At 35.0% G+C, this 14,764-nt stretch overlaps 1 protein-coding gene across 2 annotated transcripts in view; it reads left to right on the top strand.

Moving 5' to 3' along the window:
- LOC101736860 (uncharacterized) overlaps window positions 1-3,363 on the top strand; it is a 37,047-nt gene extending 33,684 nt beyond the window's left edge. For both annotated transcript variants that reach the window (XM_004932408.5, XM_021352106.3), the window contains exon 5: window positions 360-3,363. In XM_004932408.5, the coding sequence (XP_004932465.2) occupies window positions 360-497 (138 nt within the window). In that variant the 3' untranslated portion in view covers window positions 498-3,363. The remainder of the gene's footprint in view (window positions 1-359) is intronic.
- Window positions 3,364-14,764: the final 11,401 nt, after the last annotated feature.

Genomic DNA, 14,764 nt, shown 5'->3' with positions numbered 1-14,764 from the left:
TGGCCCTATTTTTCCTGGACTCCCAAAACTTTATTATTTCTTTGATAAGAATAAACTTTCCGACGTCGAAAGCAAGTAATGTTACTTAGAATCTTTAGTTCGCTTCGTGTTTCAAAACTATTCTTAAAAAAACGTCAAAATGTAATTCTTCAACATTTTTTATTCCAAAAGTGAAACACGAGAATATATCTCGTTCATAATTTGTTTATTATTAACTTTTACTGTTGGTCGGACCTCTTGTGAGTCCGCACGGGTAGGTACCACCGCCCCGCCTATTTCTGCCGTGAATCAGAAATGCGTTTCGGTTTGAAGGATGGGGCAGCCGCAATATAATAAAAATGAAAATACTTTATTTTCAGAATTTTTGCTTCGAATATCGGGGACAGGAATGCGGCTTGGCAGGTAAAGCCTCTCTTAATACACATAGCGTTATTTTGTTCGGTGTTGCCGCCTTAGCGCATTTAACACTGAACGCTGGCAACCTAGTGCCCGCGTAATTCACCACGAATAGTTGCCAGGAAATTAAATTATTGCACGAGGTTCTTGATGTGGAAGCGTGGTTCTAAACGAGCATATCGGACGGTTGAATGCTCAGTCGACTGTATAGTTAATAGTGCGGATGGATGTTTACAGTTCCTCGGTTCGAAGCCTTATTTTATAAGTTAAACTTATATTTCGTTTTTCATTACGTATTGATTTTATTAATCTAACTGTGAATTGTATTTATGAAATTCGTTTTGTTGATCATTAAAATAAAATAAAATATCGTTACTGTTATTTGTTGTATTGTAAACTTTTATTTAAAACAAAAATTTGGTTACATTTCAAATTGAACAGCAATAATGTTTCTAGTCTAATTTAAATCTCGGTTAATACGTAAATAATTTTAATGCGAAAGACATTTTTAAATTTTTAAATACGGAAACACACAGTTAATAAAAATTTGTTTATTTTATTTTAATTTATTAGTTCTAATGAAACATTCGAAACAGAATCAAGTAGTAAAAAAGAAAACTGTGCAAGTTATATGTATATCAACGTAGTCCGGTATTTGTGAACTGTAATGTTTGCAACGAAAAATATTATTTTTGCTTTGATCATTATGAATGAGGTAATTATGATATATTTTTTAAATCAAAATTGTTGCTTAAATTACACATACACATATATGTATATGCTTTTTTATAAAACTAATGGATGAGGTAAACGATCACGTGTCTGGTAAATCATATCAGCAGTCAAAGGGACTTCCGGTGTCGTAATATTAACTTGAGACCGCGAACAAAATTAAATGATTAGCGATTTTATTAATTATGCTTTATTTTTAGCACGGAAGTCAAATAATTAATACTGCTTTATAAAAGTTTTGAATAGCTATAATATATTTTTTTAAATTCAAAGTTACGACTCGAGTCAAATGAGAATTAATATATTTGAAGGAAATACAAACACAAAAAAAAAAACTATTCTAGAGATAACGTCAGCGCAATATAGAAAATGCATAAACCCGTGAGTCGATTGAAAATATTTAAAAGAGGTTCAATAATAATTGTATATTTTATAATTTTGGCTATTAACAAAAACATGTTGGAATTGTTTATGTTTTACGTTACACGTCAGATCATGCTGTGACATACATATCGACGCTTGAAAGGCAAACGTGACTAAGCGACAATGCGTGAACTTTACAGTAGACTAATTTAAAGTTGAAATACCTGAAAATAATCTATTTTAACGGATCTAGGATTGAAATCATTTTAATACACCTAGAAATATATTTTTTGCGCATCGAATATGGTTATTGCCTATCATTTATGTATAAAGCAGTTATTGTCGCTTAGTCACGTTTGCCTTTCAGCGTCGATATGTACCTAACAAATGATTTTGTTTTGGCTGAGTAATCTTGTTAGGGCAGATCTTAGCAAGTTCTCTCAGGCTGAACATTGTGAGCTCGACCATCAGTCAAGGTGAAGAAGCCTCTCGAGGCTATCGGCTGATAAAAAACCTGAGTAATGTAACGTACAATGAAGAATGGTGTTTATTTAAATAAATCACAAAAAAACATAAAAACTAATATTACGCAATATGGCACGACGCAGTTTTGTATTTATCCAGCGATTCTTCTAGAATGTATTTATAAGTTGAGATTTGTACTTTTACGTAAGGAATGTATGAAAAGACTTTAAAATAAAATAAAACATACAGTAAAAAAATGCATCACTAATTGAGGCCGTCAACGCAAAAGTGGCCTAACCCACAATTCATATTCGTGCTTATGTATTGCAATTTATTTAAAACATAATAAATTTTGATGCAAAGTTGGCCTATCCCTAGTTTCATCCATAGATAACAGACGACTTTGTAAACATCATTTTAGCGCGCATTTCTTTTACCTACGAAGTATTGTAATGGTAAATTTGAACCTCACTATCTCCATACTAACTATGATAAGCTAAGGCCAATTTTGCGCAGCCGACCTCAATTTTAATGTTACCAACATTCGTTTTTTTTTAGTAATTACGAGAAAATTAAAACAGAAGTATGTTTGTAATTGCGGAATTTTGTTCAGTAGATGCCGTTTGAAAATGTTAATCTTTTCTTTATTTATTGTAAATAACATTATATATTTGCTAAGCTCAGAACACCCTGTGATAGATCGTAGGAAACAAGTTGTTATATATAATGTAGGTAACAAAAGAATGCACAGTTTTATATCTTAGTGTACATATGTATAAATATTAAATTGAATCATAACATAATAATTAATGAAAATTAATATAACAAGTATTTTACTGGTGGTGGTAGAACGTCTTGTGAGTCCGCTCAGATAGTTCCCACCATCCTGCCTATTTCTGCCGTCATGCAGTAATGCGTTTCGGTCTGAATGGTAGTCGTTGTACTTTAAAAACGGAGACCTTAGAACTCATGTCTCAAGTTGGGTGGCGGCATTTACGTTGTAGATCTCCCTGGACTCTGGTAACCACTTAACACCAAGTGGACCGTGAGTACATCCACCCATCAAAGCAATAAAAATTTGGATGTGTCAAATAATTTTGTATTGAAAATTTTAAATTTTAACGCGCACTTTTATTTCGAAAAGCAGTCAGTTTGATTATGAAATCTTTTTTTCCAGTAGTTATTACATATCGACAATTTTTTTTTTTGCAAATTATTATTTATTATTAAATGCACTTGTATTAATCTATGCACTGGATTTTTATATTGTAAGTGATTTGTAAATAATCTATAATATATTAAATAATATTATATTAATATCTTATCCGTTCCGTATTAATTAGAAAAACTTGTAAAAGACGCAGTCTTTAGAGATTACGAAAAATAAAATAATCTGAAATCATTAAATTGAGTTTTTATTTATGATAAATCTCATCTCCTTCTAACCTGATGCAGCAGATAAATATCAGGGGTGAAAGGCCACATTATGAGAGAGCTATTTAAAATTTATAATTTGGAAAAAATATCGTAAAAAAAAAACTTCAGCTATTAGAATGGGGTAAATTTAATTGAAGTTCAATTAAAAACACCGAATTGTTGATGCTAATACCAAACTTGGCGTCGCTCGGTGGAGCAGGAGCTCGGGGTCTTGGGCATGACGTGGGAGGAGCTAGAACAGACTGCCCAAGACCGATATAAATGGAAAAATTTGATTCGAGCCCTACACCCCAGCAGAGGGTAATAGGAAAGCGTGATGATGATGATGAATACCAAATAAAACGGACATTTAATTACAATAATAAATGTCGCGTATTAAACGAAATGTCGCTTAAACCAAATGGCCTTTCAAACCTCGATATATATATTTTTTATGATTGTAAAACAGCTGATGATCACATGGAGTATTGTAGTCATTTAACTTATACATTTTGTGAAGTCAATTAAGGTATGTTGTGAGCTCGCGTGGAATGACATTGTCTATTGCAATGAGTTCACTGGTGGTAGGACCTCTTGTGAGTCCGCACGGGTGGGTACTACCGCCTTGCCTATTTCTGCCGTGAAGCAGTAATGCGATTCGGTTTGAAGTTGTAACTATACCGAGACCTTAGAACTTATATCTCAAGGTGGGTGGCGCATTTACCTTGTAGATGTTTATGGGCTCCAGTAACCACTTAACATCCTGGGCTGTGAGCTCGTCCATCCATCTAAGCAATAAAAAAAAGTCGCGTTGTGGTTTAAAGGAAAAAAGGCTAGGATCCCAATTCAATAGTGAATTTGGTCTTACGGGTCTACGCTCTTACGGTACAGAGGGGTCTGGTAACAGGTAACACGGTAATAGATGGGCCATGAAAACGTCTAGCCATCGATTTAAATGAACTTTTCCTCATACAATACAGAGCTATGCAAATACGAGCAGTGCATCAGATGTTGGAAAAAAAGAAACTCGGTCAGACCTCACCGTAAAGTTTTCGTTTGAAAGTTACGAATAAAAAAAAATAAAAAAAAAGAACCGCGTCCGAATTTTTCCTACCTCTTTGTTTTGTGACCTTTTCGAGGGATTTTCATTCGTGCAACTTCATACAAAAGTGAAAATTCTCGATGAAGCTGAAAGCGACAAAAAGAAAACCGTAAAAGTACTTTTAATTGTGTCTACGACCTCGAAACCCCAAGGGAAATATTGTATTTATGTACTTTTCTTTTATATTTATTCGTGCATATTAATGAGTTTAACTGTAATTGATAAAAAATCACGCACGGCATTCCGGCCACAATTTAACATTCCCTATACCTGTTCCATGGGTACCAGAGACTTGCATACATACTTATATATGTTTTTTATTTATCGATTGAGGCACTACGAAGTCTGCCGGGTCAGCTAATACTCATTAAAATAGCTATACTATATATATATATGTTTAAACTTAAACTAACTTAAACTAATATTATAAAGCTGAAGAGTTTGTTTGTTTGTTTGAACGCACTAATCTCTGGAGCTACTGGTCCGATTTGAAAAATTATTTCAGTGTTAAGTAGCCCATTTATCGAGGAAGGCTATAGGCTGTAACATCACGCTAAGACCAATAGAAACGGAGCACCAATAAATAATGTTTCAAAATCGTTTTTTTTTTCCTTTTTGAGAGCTTTCGCTGCGTGCGCTGCGGAAACGGTTAAAGTTTCGCTAAAATAATGTATGACAGTATTGTTCTCCTTTAAAAGGTCTAAAAAAAGTCCGCGATAGCATAATATGTTAAGGGTGGCTCACTATAACGTTTTTTATGCTAACCAAATTTGTTCTAAAATAAAGCATTACTTGTGAAGGTGTTTTTCTGAAGATGATATTAATCCCTATCCAAATAAATACGTTATTCATTACAAGTATTTAATTGTCATGAAATTCACCTACACTTGATTTTAATGAGTATCTCGCTATGAGTATTTTAATGAGTATGAGAAGATATCGCTGTTTTAAAATAACATCGTAGCAAAATAATGATCAAGCGCGCAATATTGATGTACAAGGCGCCGGCCGGCCAGTGCGCGGCGGCACTGAATAAGAACAATAACAAGAAACATCCAAATCCCCGCAAGATAGGCTCTGAAAATTATAGATTTTTCTGGATTTCTCCAGGATCCCATCATCAGATCTTGATGATTACAAGACAATTCGGGAAGTCTTACCCTTTCAAACAAAAAACATAAAAAGGAATTATCAGAATCGGTTCAAGCATTCTCGAGAAATCGGTGAACATACATAGATAAGAAATGTTGGTCGAATAGATAGACTCCTTTTTTGAAAAGTAAAAAATCGTGATTTTGGTATCTTAAATAGCTCCTTAACATTTTATTATTCAAAAATATTTTCATTTTCTACGTAAATGAAGTCGCGAGTAAAATTTAGCGGTATGCTAAAGTAACTATTCCACGTGGACGAGGTCGCGGACAAAAGCTAGTTTTTTTTTATTGCCTTTGTAGGCAGACGGGCATACGGCCCACCTGATGGTGAGTGGTTACCGTCGCCCATGGACTTCAGCAATGCCAGGGGCAGAGCCAAGCGCTGCCTACCGCTTAATACTCTCCACAAGCCTCGTTTGAAGAAGGACATGTCATAGCGCTCGGGAAACACCGTGGAGTGGAGCTCATTCCATAGCCGGATGGTACGTGGCAAAAAAGAAAAAAAGAAAAAAAAAGAAAGAAAAAAAATCTCTGGAAACGAATTGTGGATAACCGCAGTGGCTCCAGGTAGTATGGATGAACTCTACTTCGGTGGCGGGCGGTGCGATGGTAAAAACGAGACGTTGGTATCATCTCGAACAATTCATCAGAGCACTCCCCATGGAAGTCCATAATAAACACCCAGACAAAGATCAGATAAACCTGTTCATCACACGAATGTTTGCCCGATGTGGGAATCGAAACCACGACCCTGGGCGCAACAGTTCTAGGTTCTATTGCACCATCGATGAATACTTCAGGTATGTGTATGTCGTTTAAGAGTCATGATTCTTGAGAAACCGCAGTTTCCGCAACTCAACATGTTGTAGCATGCTGAAATCAAAAAAAAAACATGACATATATTTTTTTATACTTTTAGGTATAACACTTTTATTTGAAATATAATATTTTATATATTATATTTAATGTTTGTTGTCTTTTAATATTTGTGATATTCTGCTTTGATGTTAAGCTTAAGATCTTTTCGATATCGTTTGTCTTAGTATATAATTTAATTTGTAAAATCTTTCTTTCTGTTTACTATAAACTAATAGTTTTTAAAACTTGATTCATGTTTACAATCGTTAGGAAGCTTTTCACCTCACATTTGCCGTCATTTTTGAGAATAATCCCAATAAACTGTTTAATAATGCGGGTACTTTTGTAGATGTATTGTTAAACGTCGTTTTCTCTCAGGTCCAGGTAGGTAATACCAATTTGAATTCACAAATGTAATGCTAAAACGCTTATCGACGGTCAGTATTGTTCATAAATAAAGTTTCGTTCGCATACATATTCAATGAGAGCGAGCACGGACTCTGACTTCAATCGACTGTTTTATTCAGTAAAAATTCAATAAATATTATAATAACTAGCTGACCCGGCAGACTTCTTAGTGCCTCCATCGATAAATAAAAGACCTAAGTTTTTGTATAAAATAAACTTAAAACAAATAAAAGAAATCCGTCCGACGGGGGGCATATCAAAGGAAAAACAACATAGTTATTTTTATTTAATTCCGAGCATTTTCATATTTATCTAAACTAAAAATCTTTTAAACCTTCTCTAGGTTTCCACAAATAATTCAAGACCAAAATTAGCCAAATCGGTCCAGCCGTTCTCGAGTTTTAGCGAGACTAACGAACAGCAATTCATTTTTATATATAGGGGTTAAAGTATGAAATTGCCGTTCTATTGTAATAGGTACTTCGAATTGACACTCATGATTTGAGATTTTTGGGTGAAATTTTTTTCAAATGGTACCTATGGGGTTCTTCTTTTAAAAAATGAGCAACATTCGATTATCGACTTTTTATCACGTTTCTGTGGGATGTGACATAAAATGTGGTATAACAAAACGCAACAGATATGGAATAACAAAATGCAACTGACAGCTAAACGTAATGTAGTTTATGGTTAATTATAGTAGAATTTTGAAGTTGACCAGTTGATGTGTTTATTTCGAGTTTCGATGAGCTTATTGTGCCGAGATAGGTAATCATTAAGGAAGCCATGCCGCGACCAACACGATCAAATCTTTCCCGACGAAACCGTAATGCAACTAGGATTCGAAACTTTGCGAGTGAAAGGACTGAACAAGAACAAGAAAATATAATAATAATAATTATAATACATGGCCAATAAAGAATCATTAAAATACTTGCTTTTTTAATTTACATTAATTATCCAAATAAAAAATTGACCTTGATCAAAAGTCTGCTCATTTATTGCCTCTAAGGCGGAACAAAGTTCGCCGGGGTCGCTAGTTCAAAATAAAAACCACGTTTCACTTTCGCGGGATAATGCGAGTAGCTTGTGTCACTCCTAAATTATCAGTCGATTTGACGATGCCATATTTACACGACTTGCCTGGGTCATTTCACTTAAAAATATTAAAGAGTGTCTTATGTTAATACAGGCTATAATATAAACCAGCCTTGTGCGTAATTTCATTAAATCTATTCAGCCATTATTAGTGTCATTGAGTAACACACACTGTAAACAAACTTTAATATTTATGACATGTACTGTAATATCTGAGTAATCCATCAAAAAGTTTTGTTTAACAATATTTGTGTAATCCATCAATGTTTTGCAATTTACAACTTTAAATGATTAGACAATTCCTTAATAAAATTATCGTAATGAGACGAGGAACGCACGAATGGCTCCTTTTTCATTTGCCATTTTACAAAATATCGTATACATATTATTTTATATAGTTCTTATTCGGAACCAATAAGTTTGGCAAAAACTTTCATATTTATTTGTCCTTTTTATGAGTTAAAAAGTAATTCAGTATTTACGAGATTTGTAAAATATATTATTATGGATATTTGTATTCCGATCGTTGGTAGGACCTCTTGTGAGTCCGCGCGGGTAGATTATTTTCGCCGTGAAGCAGTAATGCGTTTCGGTTTGAAGGGTGGGGCAGCCGTTGTAAGTGTTGTAACTATACTTGAGACCTTAGAACTTATATCTCAAGGTGGGTGGCGCATTTACGTTGTAGATGTCTATGGGCTCCAGTAACCACTTAACACCAGGTGGGCTGTGAGCTCGTCCACCCATCTAAGCAATGAAAAAAAACGATATAGGTCATTTTAAGAAACGTGAGTTTCTTTACAGTCACGGGAAACGAATATTTGAAACTTAGTAAGTATCATTGTAATAAAGTTGGATATTAATATGTCTATTATAGAAAGTACAAAGCGGTAATTTTCAATGTGATTACAAAAATTATATTAGACTTTTCTAGAATATTATGCTAAGAACAATAGATAGAATTCAATATTCAGTTAAGGAATCTGGGTTTAAATATAGGTACGACTTCCTCGCGATATCTCAAAAGAGGATAGCAAAGGAGTTTTCAGTCTGACTACCTCAGAGAAATCAGCAAGGATCCTAATGAAATACGATTTTCCTTCAATCGTAATGAAGTACAGTGAAAGTAAAAAGATATTTCCGTTAGTAGGTATACCGAATGGCACCGCTACTCCTGTAAAATTTCTAAAAGGTCATAAAGACCAATTCGTAAGCGCTTTCATTAGAGGTTCTTATCTATTTACGACTATCAGATGGCATTAATTGCTTCTAATTGGAGAACGGATCTGATACACCGTTGTGTTTAAGATAATGAAATTTGTTGACGGTTCAATTGGTTAATATCATATACGTAGTACATTAATTCGAAATGAGGGTAGTTCTTTTAAAGGTTTTTTTAAAAAAAATGAGGGTATTTCTTTTAAAGGTTTTTCTTAAAAAAATATTCCCAGAATGTTTGGAGACCTGTTAACAGAATTGAAAGAAATGCACTGATGTCATGGAACCTCACGTCTTTTTAATGTGTATTTAAGTGAACGAGTTTGCGGCCCACTTGGTGTTAAGTGATTATCAGAGTCCATAGACATCACTACGTAAATACCGCCTACCACTTTGAGACTTAAGGTTTTAATTATGTAGCAATTACGTAAATTATCATTTTTGCGGATTTGATTTTTATTTCACGATGTTCGCCATCGTGGAAGTCATTCGTGAATAGGAACTACGAATGTACATGTTATTACAACAATTAGTGCATGTCTGGGGGATTTGAGCACCCGTATTGTCACCTTGCTTGATTCGAAAACACCGGGCGTCTTGTCTATCAGGCCACGACGACTTCTCTTCTTGTGTTTTTTGATTATTATCATTAAAATTAATATTGTTTTACTAACAATTTTAAAACAGCAAAAGGGATACCGAATATTTATTATTACCATTGTATTTGTTGTTAATATTGGCTTACGGTAAAACCGAATATTAAAAAAAAAAAACGATTCTTATATTTTATTAGCTTCACATTATAATTTCTAAATCAGCTTTTCTCATAACCACTTTATATTACAAACACGAAGATGGAATTGTTCGAGGTGTAATTGATTAGGTCTGTAGACCCGAGTGCCAACTCCGCCATTAATTGCAAGGGACGAGGCAATCGCTACACCTCCTCGGCTATTAACTAACTACCCAGCACTCCGAGATTAGGTGCTTATCCAAGATTTATACGGTATCTGTGAAATTAATGTATTTTACTTTAAAAACATCTACGTTTTTCTATAGTGTTTAAACTACTTTACTTGAAATTCGAGAAAAATGTGTAAATTTTTTAAGGTAAAAAAGTATAATTGCATTGACGAGCTCACAGCCTATCTGATGTTATGTAGTTACCGGAGCCCATAGAAATCTACAACGTAAATGTGCCACCCACCTTAAGACATGAGTTCTAAGGTACAACGGCTGTCTCGACCTTCAAACCGAAACTCATTACTGCTCAGGGCTGAAATAGGAAGGATGGTGGTACCTATCCGTGCGGACTCAAAAGAGGTCCTACCACCAGTAAAAATGTGTTAAGCTTTTAAAGTCTTTAAAGGTGACATAACTAATGACAGATGGCAGTAAGATGTTGCTGACGATGGGCCTGATCAGAAGGTTGAAAGTCACTCAAGCTACTACTAAGCTTTGAGTTTCCCGACGATGAGCGATGTCGAACCAGGAATGAGGAAATTGTCTAGAAGTGGACGTCTGTGTATTAATGGTGAAGCCTAATGGTATACTCATAGTAGGCAGTATTTAAGAGCTTCTACGGCTACTTGTCACAACCTGTCGTCTATTTCGTCTCCTCAATCATTGATTCGACTTCGACTTGTCAGTTCTAAGTCATTGACAGTCGTCGTGGCCTAAAGGATAAGACGTCCGGTGAATTCGTATCTTACGATGCCAACGGCGTTCGAATCCCGCAAGGATACAAAATTATAAATTTTCTATTTTTTAGTTGGATTTTCTATAAGAGCGTATTTTGTTCGTTTCTTTAAACTATTATTTTTCTATTACCAACTTTTGTTTGTAGAATAATGGTAACCATCAGATTCGTATCAATGAAACAACGTTGGAAGTTTCTCGTTAAATAATCACGTTTTCGCCTAACAAACAGAAAGTTACTAGTCAATATTTTCATTTAAGAAAATTCCTGTTATTTCGACCTTGTTGTATTCGGAGTTATTCATGAAAAGCCCACTGTTCACGGCAATATTAATTTGCTATTTATTTTGTAACAATGAAGATGCCTAGAGCCTTAATAAACTTGCAACAACTTCGATGAAAGGATCGTAAATTCTCTTTCAAGTTTTCCAGCAGATATCTTTTAATAATTTATTAAAACTCGGCCCTTTCGTAATAAATACTATGTCAACAGTATAAAACTTTATAATGTCACAGTATTCTAAAGAAATCTTGGAGCGTAACTGAATGTGGTAAAATTTGCGACAGGACTTCCCGAGCGTTATGATATGTCCTTCTTCTTTTTTTTTAATTCTTTTTTATTGCTTAAATGGATGGACGAGCTCACAGCCCACTTGGTGTTAAGTGGTTACTGGAGCCCATATACATCTACGACGTAAATGCGCCATCCACCTTGAGATATAAGTTCTAAGGTCTCAGTATATTTACAACGGCTGCCCCACCCTACAAACCGAAACGCATTACTGCTTCACGGCAGAAATAGGCAGGGTGGGGGTACCTACCCATGCGGACTCACAAGAGGTCCTACCACCAGTAATTACGCAAATTATAATAAATGGAGGACGCGCTATAATAACGAGTTGTATAATATTTACAAAGATCCTAATATCATTAAAACTAATAAAATAATCATAAAATTGGACGCCTGCAGGACATGTATGGAGACCAGAATGCCAATACAACTACTATATGGCAAACTAGGGAGCCGCAAAAGTCGATGTCAAGAACAGGAAGAAGAAGGCCCTGAAAAGAGAAGTCTGGAGAGACATAATGGACCAGGCTAAGGCCCACCCTAGGCTGTAAGGCCTAAAATGATGAATATTACTATCGTGGTGTTGAAAGCAAAAAAAAATACATCTCTTCTTCAACCCGTGTCCACCCAATGCTGAGTGTAGGTCTCTTCGAATGCACCTCATTCTCTTCGGTCTTTTGCCTTTCGCATTCCTTACTAACCACTTTGACCAGGTCATCGGTCTACCTCGTTGGTTGTCTGTCTATTGGAGTTGATAGATATAGAAACTACTTATCAAAAAGAAAAGAAAACATATACATAGAAAGCACTGATAAAAGTTGTCATAAGAATATGTGAAAAAATGTCTGTCAGTTCGTGAAGTAAAACAAAATAACAAAACTGTGATTTCGATAAAAAATTCTAACACCCACGTAACTAATTTTAATTTATAAAAGTGTGTTAGTATATTATTTCGTAACTGCCTGCACTCTGCGATTTAAAGATTGGACTCTGCTACCAAGAACTTTAAATTATATCACTGCCCACGTTACGACATCCAGTACGAGGTCTCTCCACTTCAGTACTTTTGTGCGCCACTGATTGTCAGTGCGACGGCATATGTGGCCGGCCCACTTCCACTTTTTCCGAGCAATCCCTTTGGCTGTATCAGTCAAACCAGGTCTTCTGCGGAGTTTGGTATTACGCACTCTATCCTGTAGAGAAATGCCTAGCATAGCTCGTTCCATGGCGTTGCGTGACTTGCATTGTGGTCATAATTTGTTTAGCTTTTTTTTTTTATTGCTTAGATGGGTGGACGAGCTTACAGCCCACCTGGTGTTAATTGGTTACTGAAGCCCATAGACATCCACAACGTAAATACGCCACCCACCTTGAGATATAAGTTCTAAGGTCTAGTAGTAGGTATAAGTTCTAAAGTCTAGGTATAGTTACAATGGCTGCCCCCCCCTTCAAACCGAAACGCATTACTGCTTCACTGCTTGTAAGCGTTCATATCTCGGCCCAATATACCATCACAGGGAGAACAATGTGTTCTCGAAAAAATACATATAAATACGTAAATCTACGTTTACAGAATATAATATCTAAATATATTCATTGCATAGTTACAGTCCGAGCTCGCGCAGTAACGCTCAGAATTATCCTCTAGCCGAGAAAGTTAACTCATTTCCTTGAAAAACTCCTTTTGTTGCGTGCAGCCCGTCATGGCACGTCTCGCATTTTCCGGGAACTTTCAGAATATTACCTACATTTCCTCCCTGTAATTAGATTTGCAAATATTTTTGTTTGTACCGCATTAATATATCTTTTATGGTTGTCTTGTTGACCCCCGTTACCTGTCCCAGCTACTCAGTTTTTGTTTGTTTGTCATTTGAGAGAGAAGTTTCTTGAGACTAAAGAAAAATTTTCGTGTTGGTACGGAAAATGTATACAAAACAACAACTCTGTGCTGATGTAAAATTTATAGTCAAAGTTTTTTCTATTAATGTACATTGTACATTTAGGGGCCATGTTCCGAAGCTTAAAGAACTGTTATAAAATACATACTAACCTTACTTAATAGAGGCAAGTTATGTTAATTTGTTAAACTGAACGTAAATACTTATCGGTATCAATGAGTTGATCTTACGTAGATCCGTAATGAGTAACAAAGGGAGCTTAGGCTCCAGCGTTTTCAGGACGGATTCTGCGTAGTTTAAAAAAAATAATAGTACATACATTGCTAGCTGTGAAATAACGTACCTAGTTTGATTTTTCTATATTTTTCAATTATCAGGCGTTGTCATGTAAGAAATAAGTTATACTGCAGCTATTTTTATTTTAGCGAACATTTGATACTATGTATCAAACGAACACTATAGTTATACAATGTTCGATTTCAAGGAAAACTGTGTTTGTAATATTCTAGGTACCATTTTTATCAAACCTAGCAGACTATAGCTAGTTGAATAAAGGTACTCAAAAAGTAGCAAAGTAGCAATGAAAAATTATTACAATATTTTATGAAAGTTATTCCAATTAAGATGAAAAGATATTTTTCAAAGTAAGACCTCAAGGGAATCGCTTAACGAATTTTTATTGAAATTGTGCACCTGCTTGGCGTAGACTGCGCTGTGCGTACACTTCTTTTGGAAATCATTAAAAATGAGCTTTGGTTTCTATGTAAATTAACTGTTAAAAAGATAGATTGTTAGACGGCTGTTATTTTAAAATCATGACGATTTTAACTTTGTATTACTGGATATTATTATGGTAGGTTTTAATAATGGCCTCTAAATTAGACTACGATCATTCTCTAAGAACAAAAACCAAATATGCCGTTAAGATGATTAGGTTCAATGAAGTAATTACATTATTAAATTCTTACTATTTTAATATCCGTCAACGGCTATTATTGATCATGTTCACTAACATGTCTAGCGAAGACAAATTTTGTCTTGAGAACTCTGTTACACGGCGCACAGTGCAATTAGACCTTTAGCACTGTATGTGTCAATGTAGGTAGGCTTCGAATTTTTAATACTAAACTTTGAAGAATTTCAATAATCAGTAAATAACAACCAAAAAGATTCCTTATGGAATGAGCTATTTATTAAATTATGTACTAATAATTTATTCCAGCATCTAAATAATACCTTAATTAGATCTTTCGGGGTTGTTGTTATCTAATGCGGTTTCTATATTAAGTTTATTTAGCTATTCGGCTCTTAGTTCTATGTATAGGTTTTGCGGTGAGTGCCGAGAACCGCACGTCTGGCGTACTGCATCCAAAGCTGAGAACGTTAGGAT

Source organism: Bombyx mori, chromosome 17 (assembly GCF_030269925.1).
Source record: "Bombyx mori chromosome 17, ASM3026992v2".
NCBI lineage: Eukaryota > Metazoa > Arthropoda > Insecta > Lepidoptera > Bombycidae > Bombyx > Bombyx mori.
Note: the sequence above shows the minus strand (reverse complement) of the source record. Positions and strands in the feature narration are given on the sequence as shown.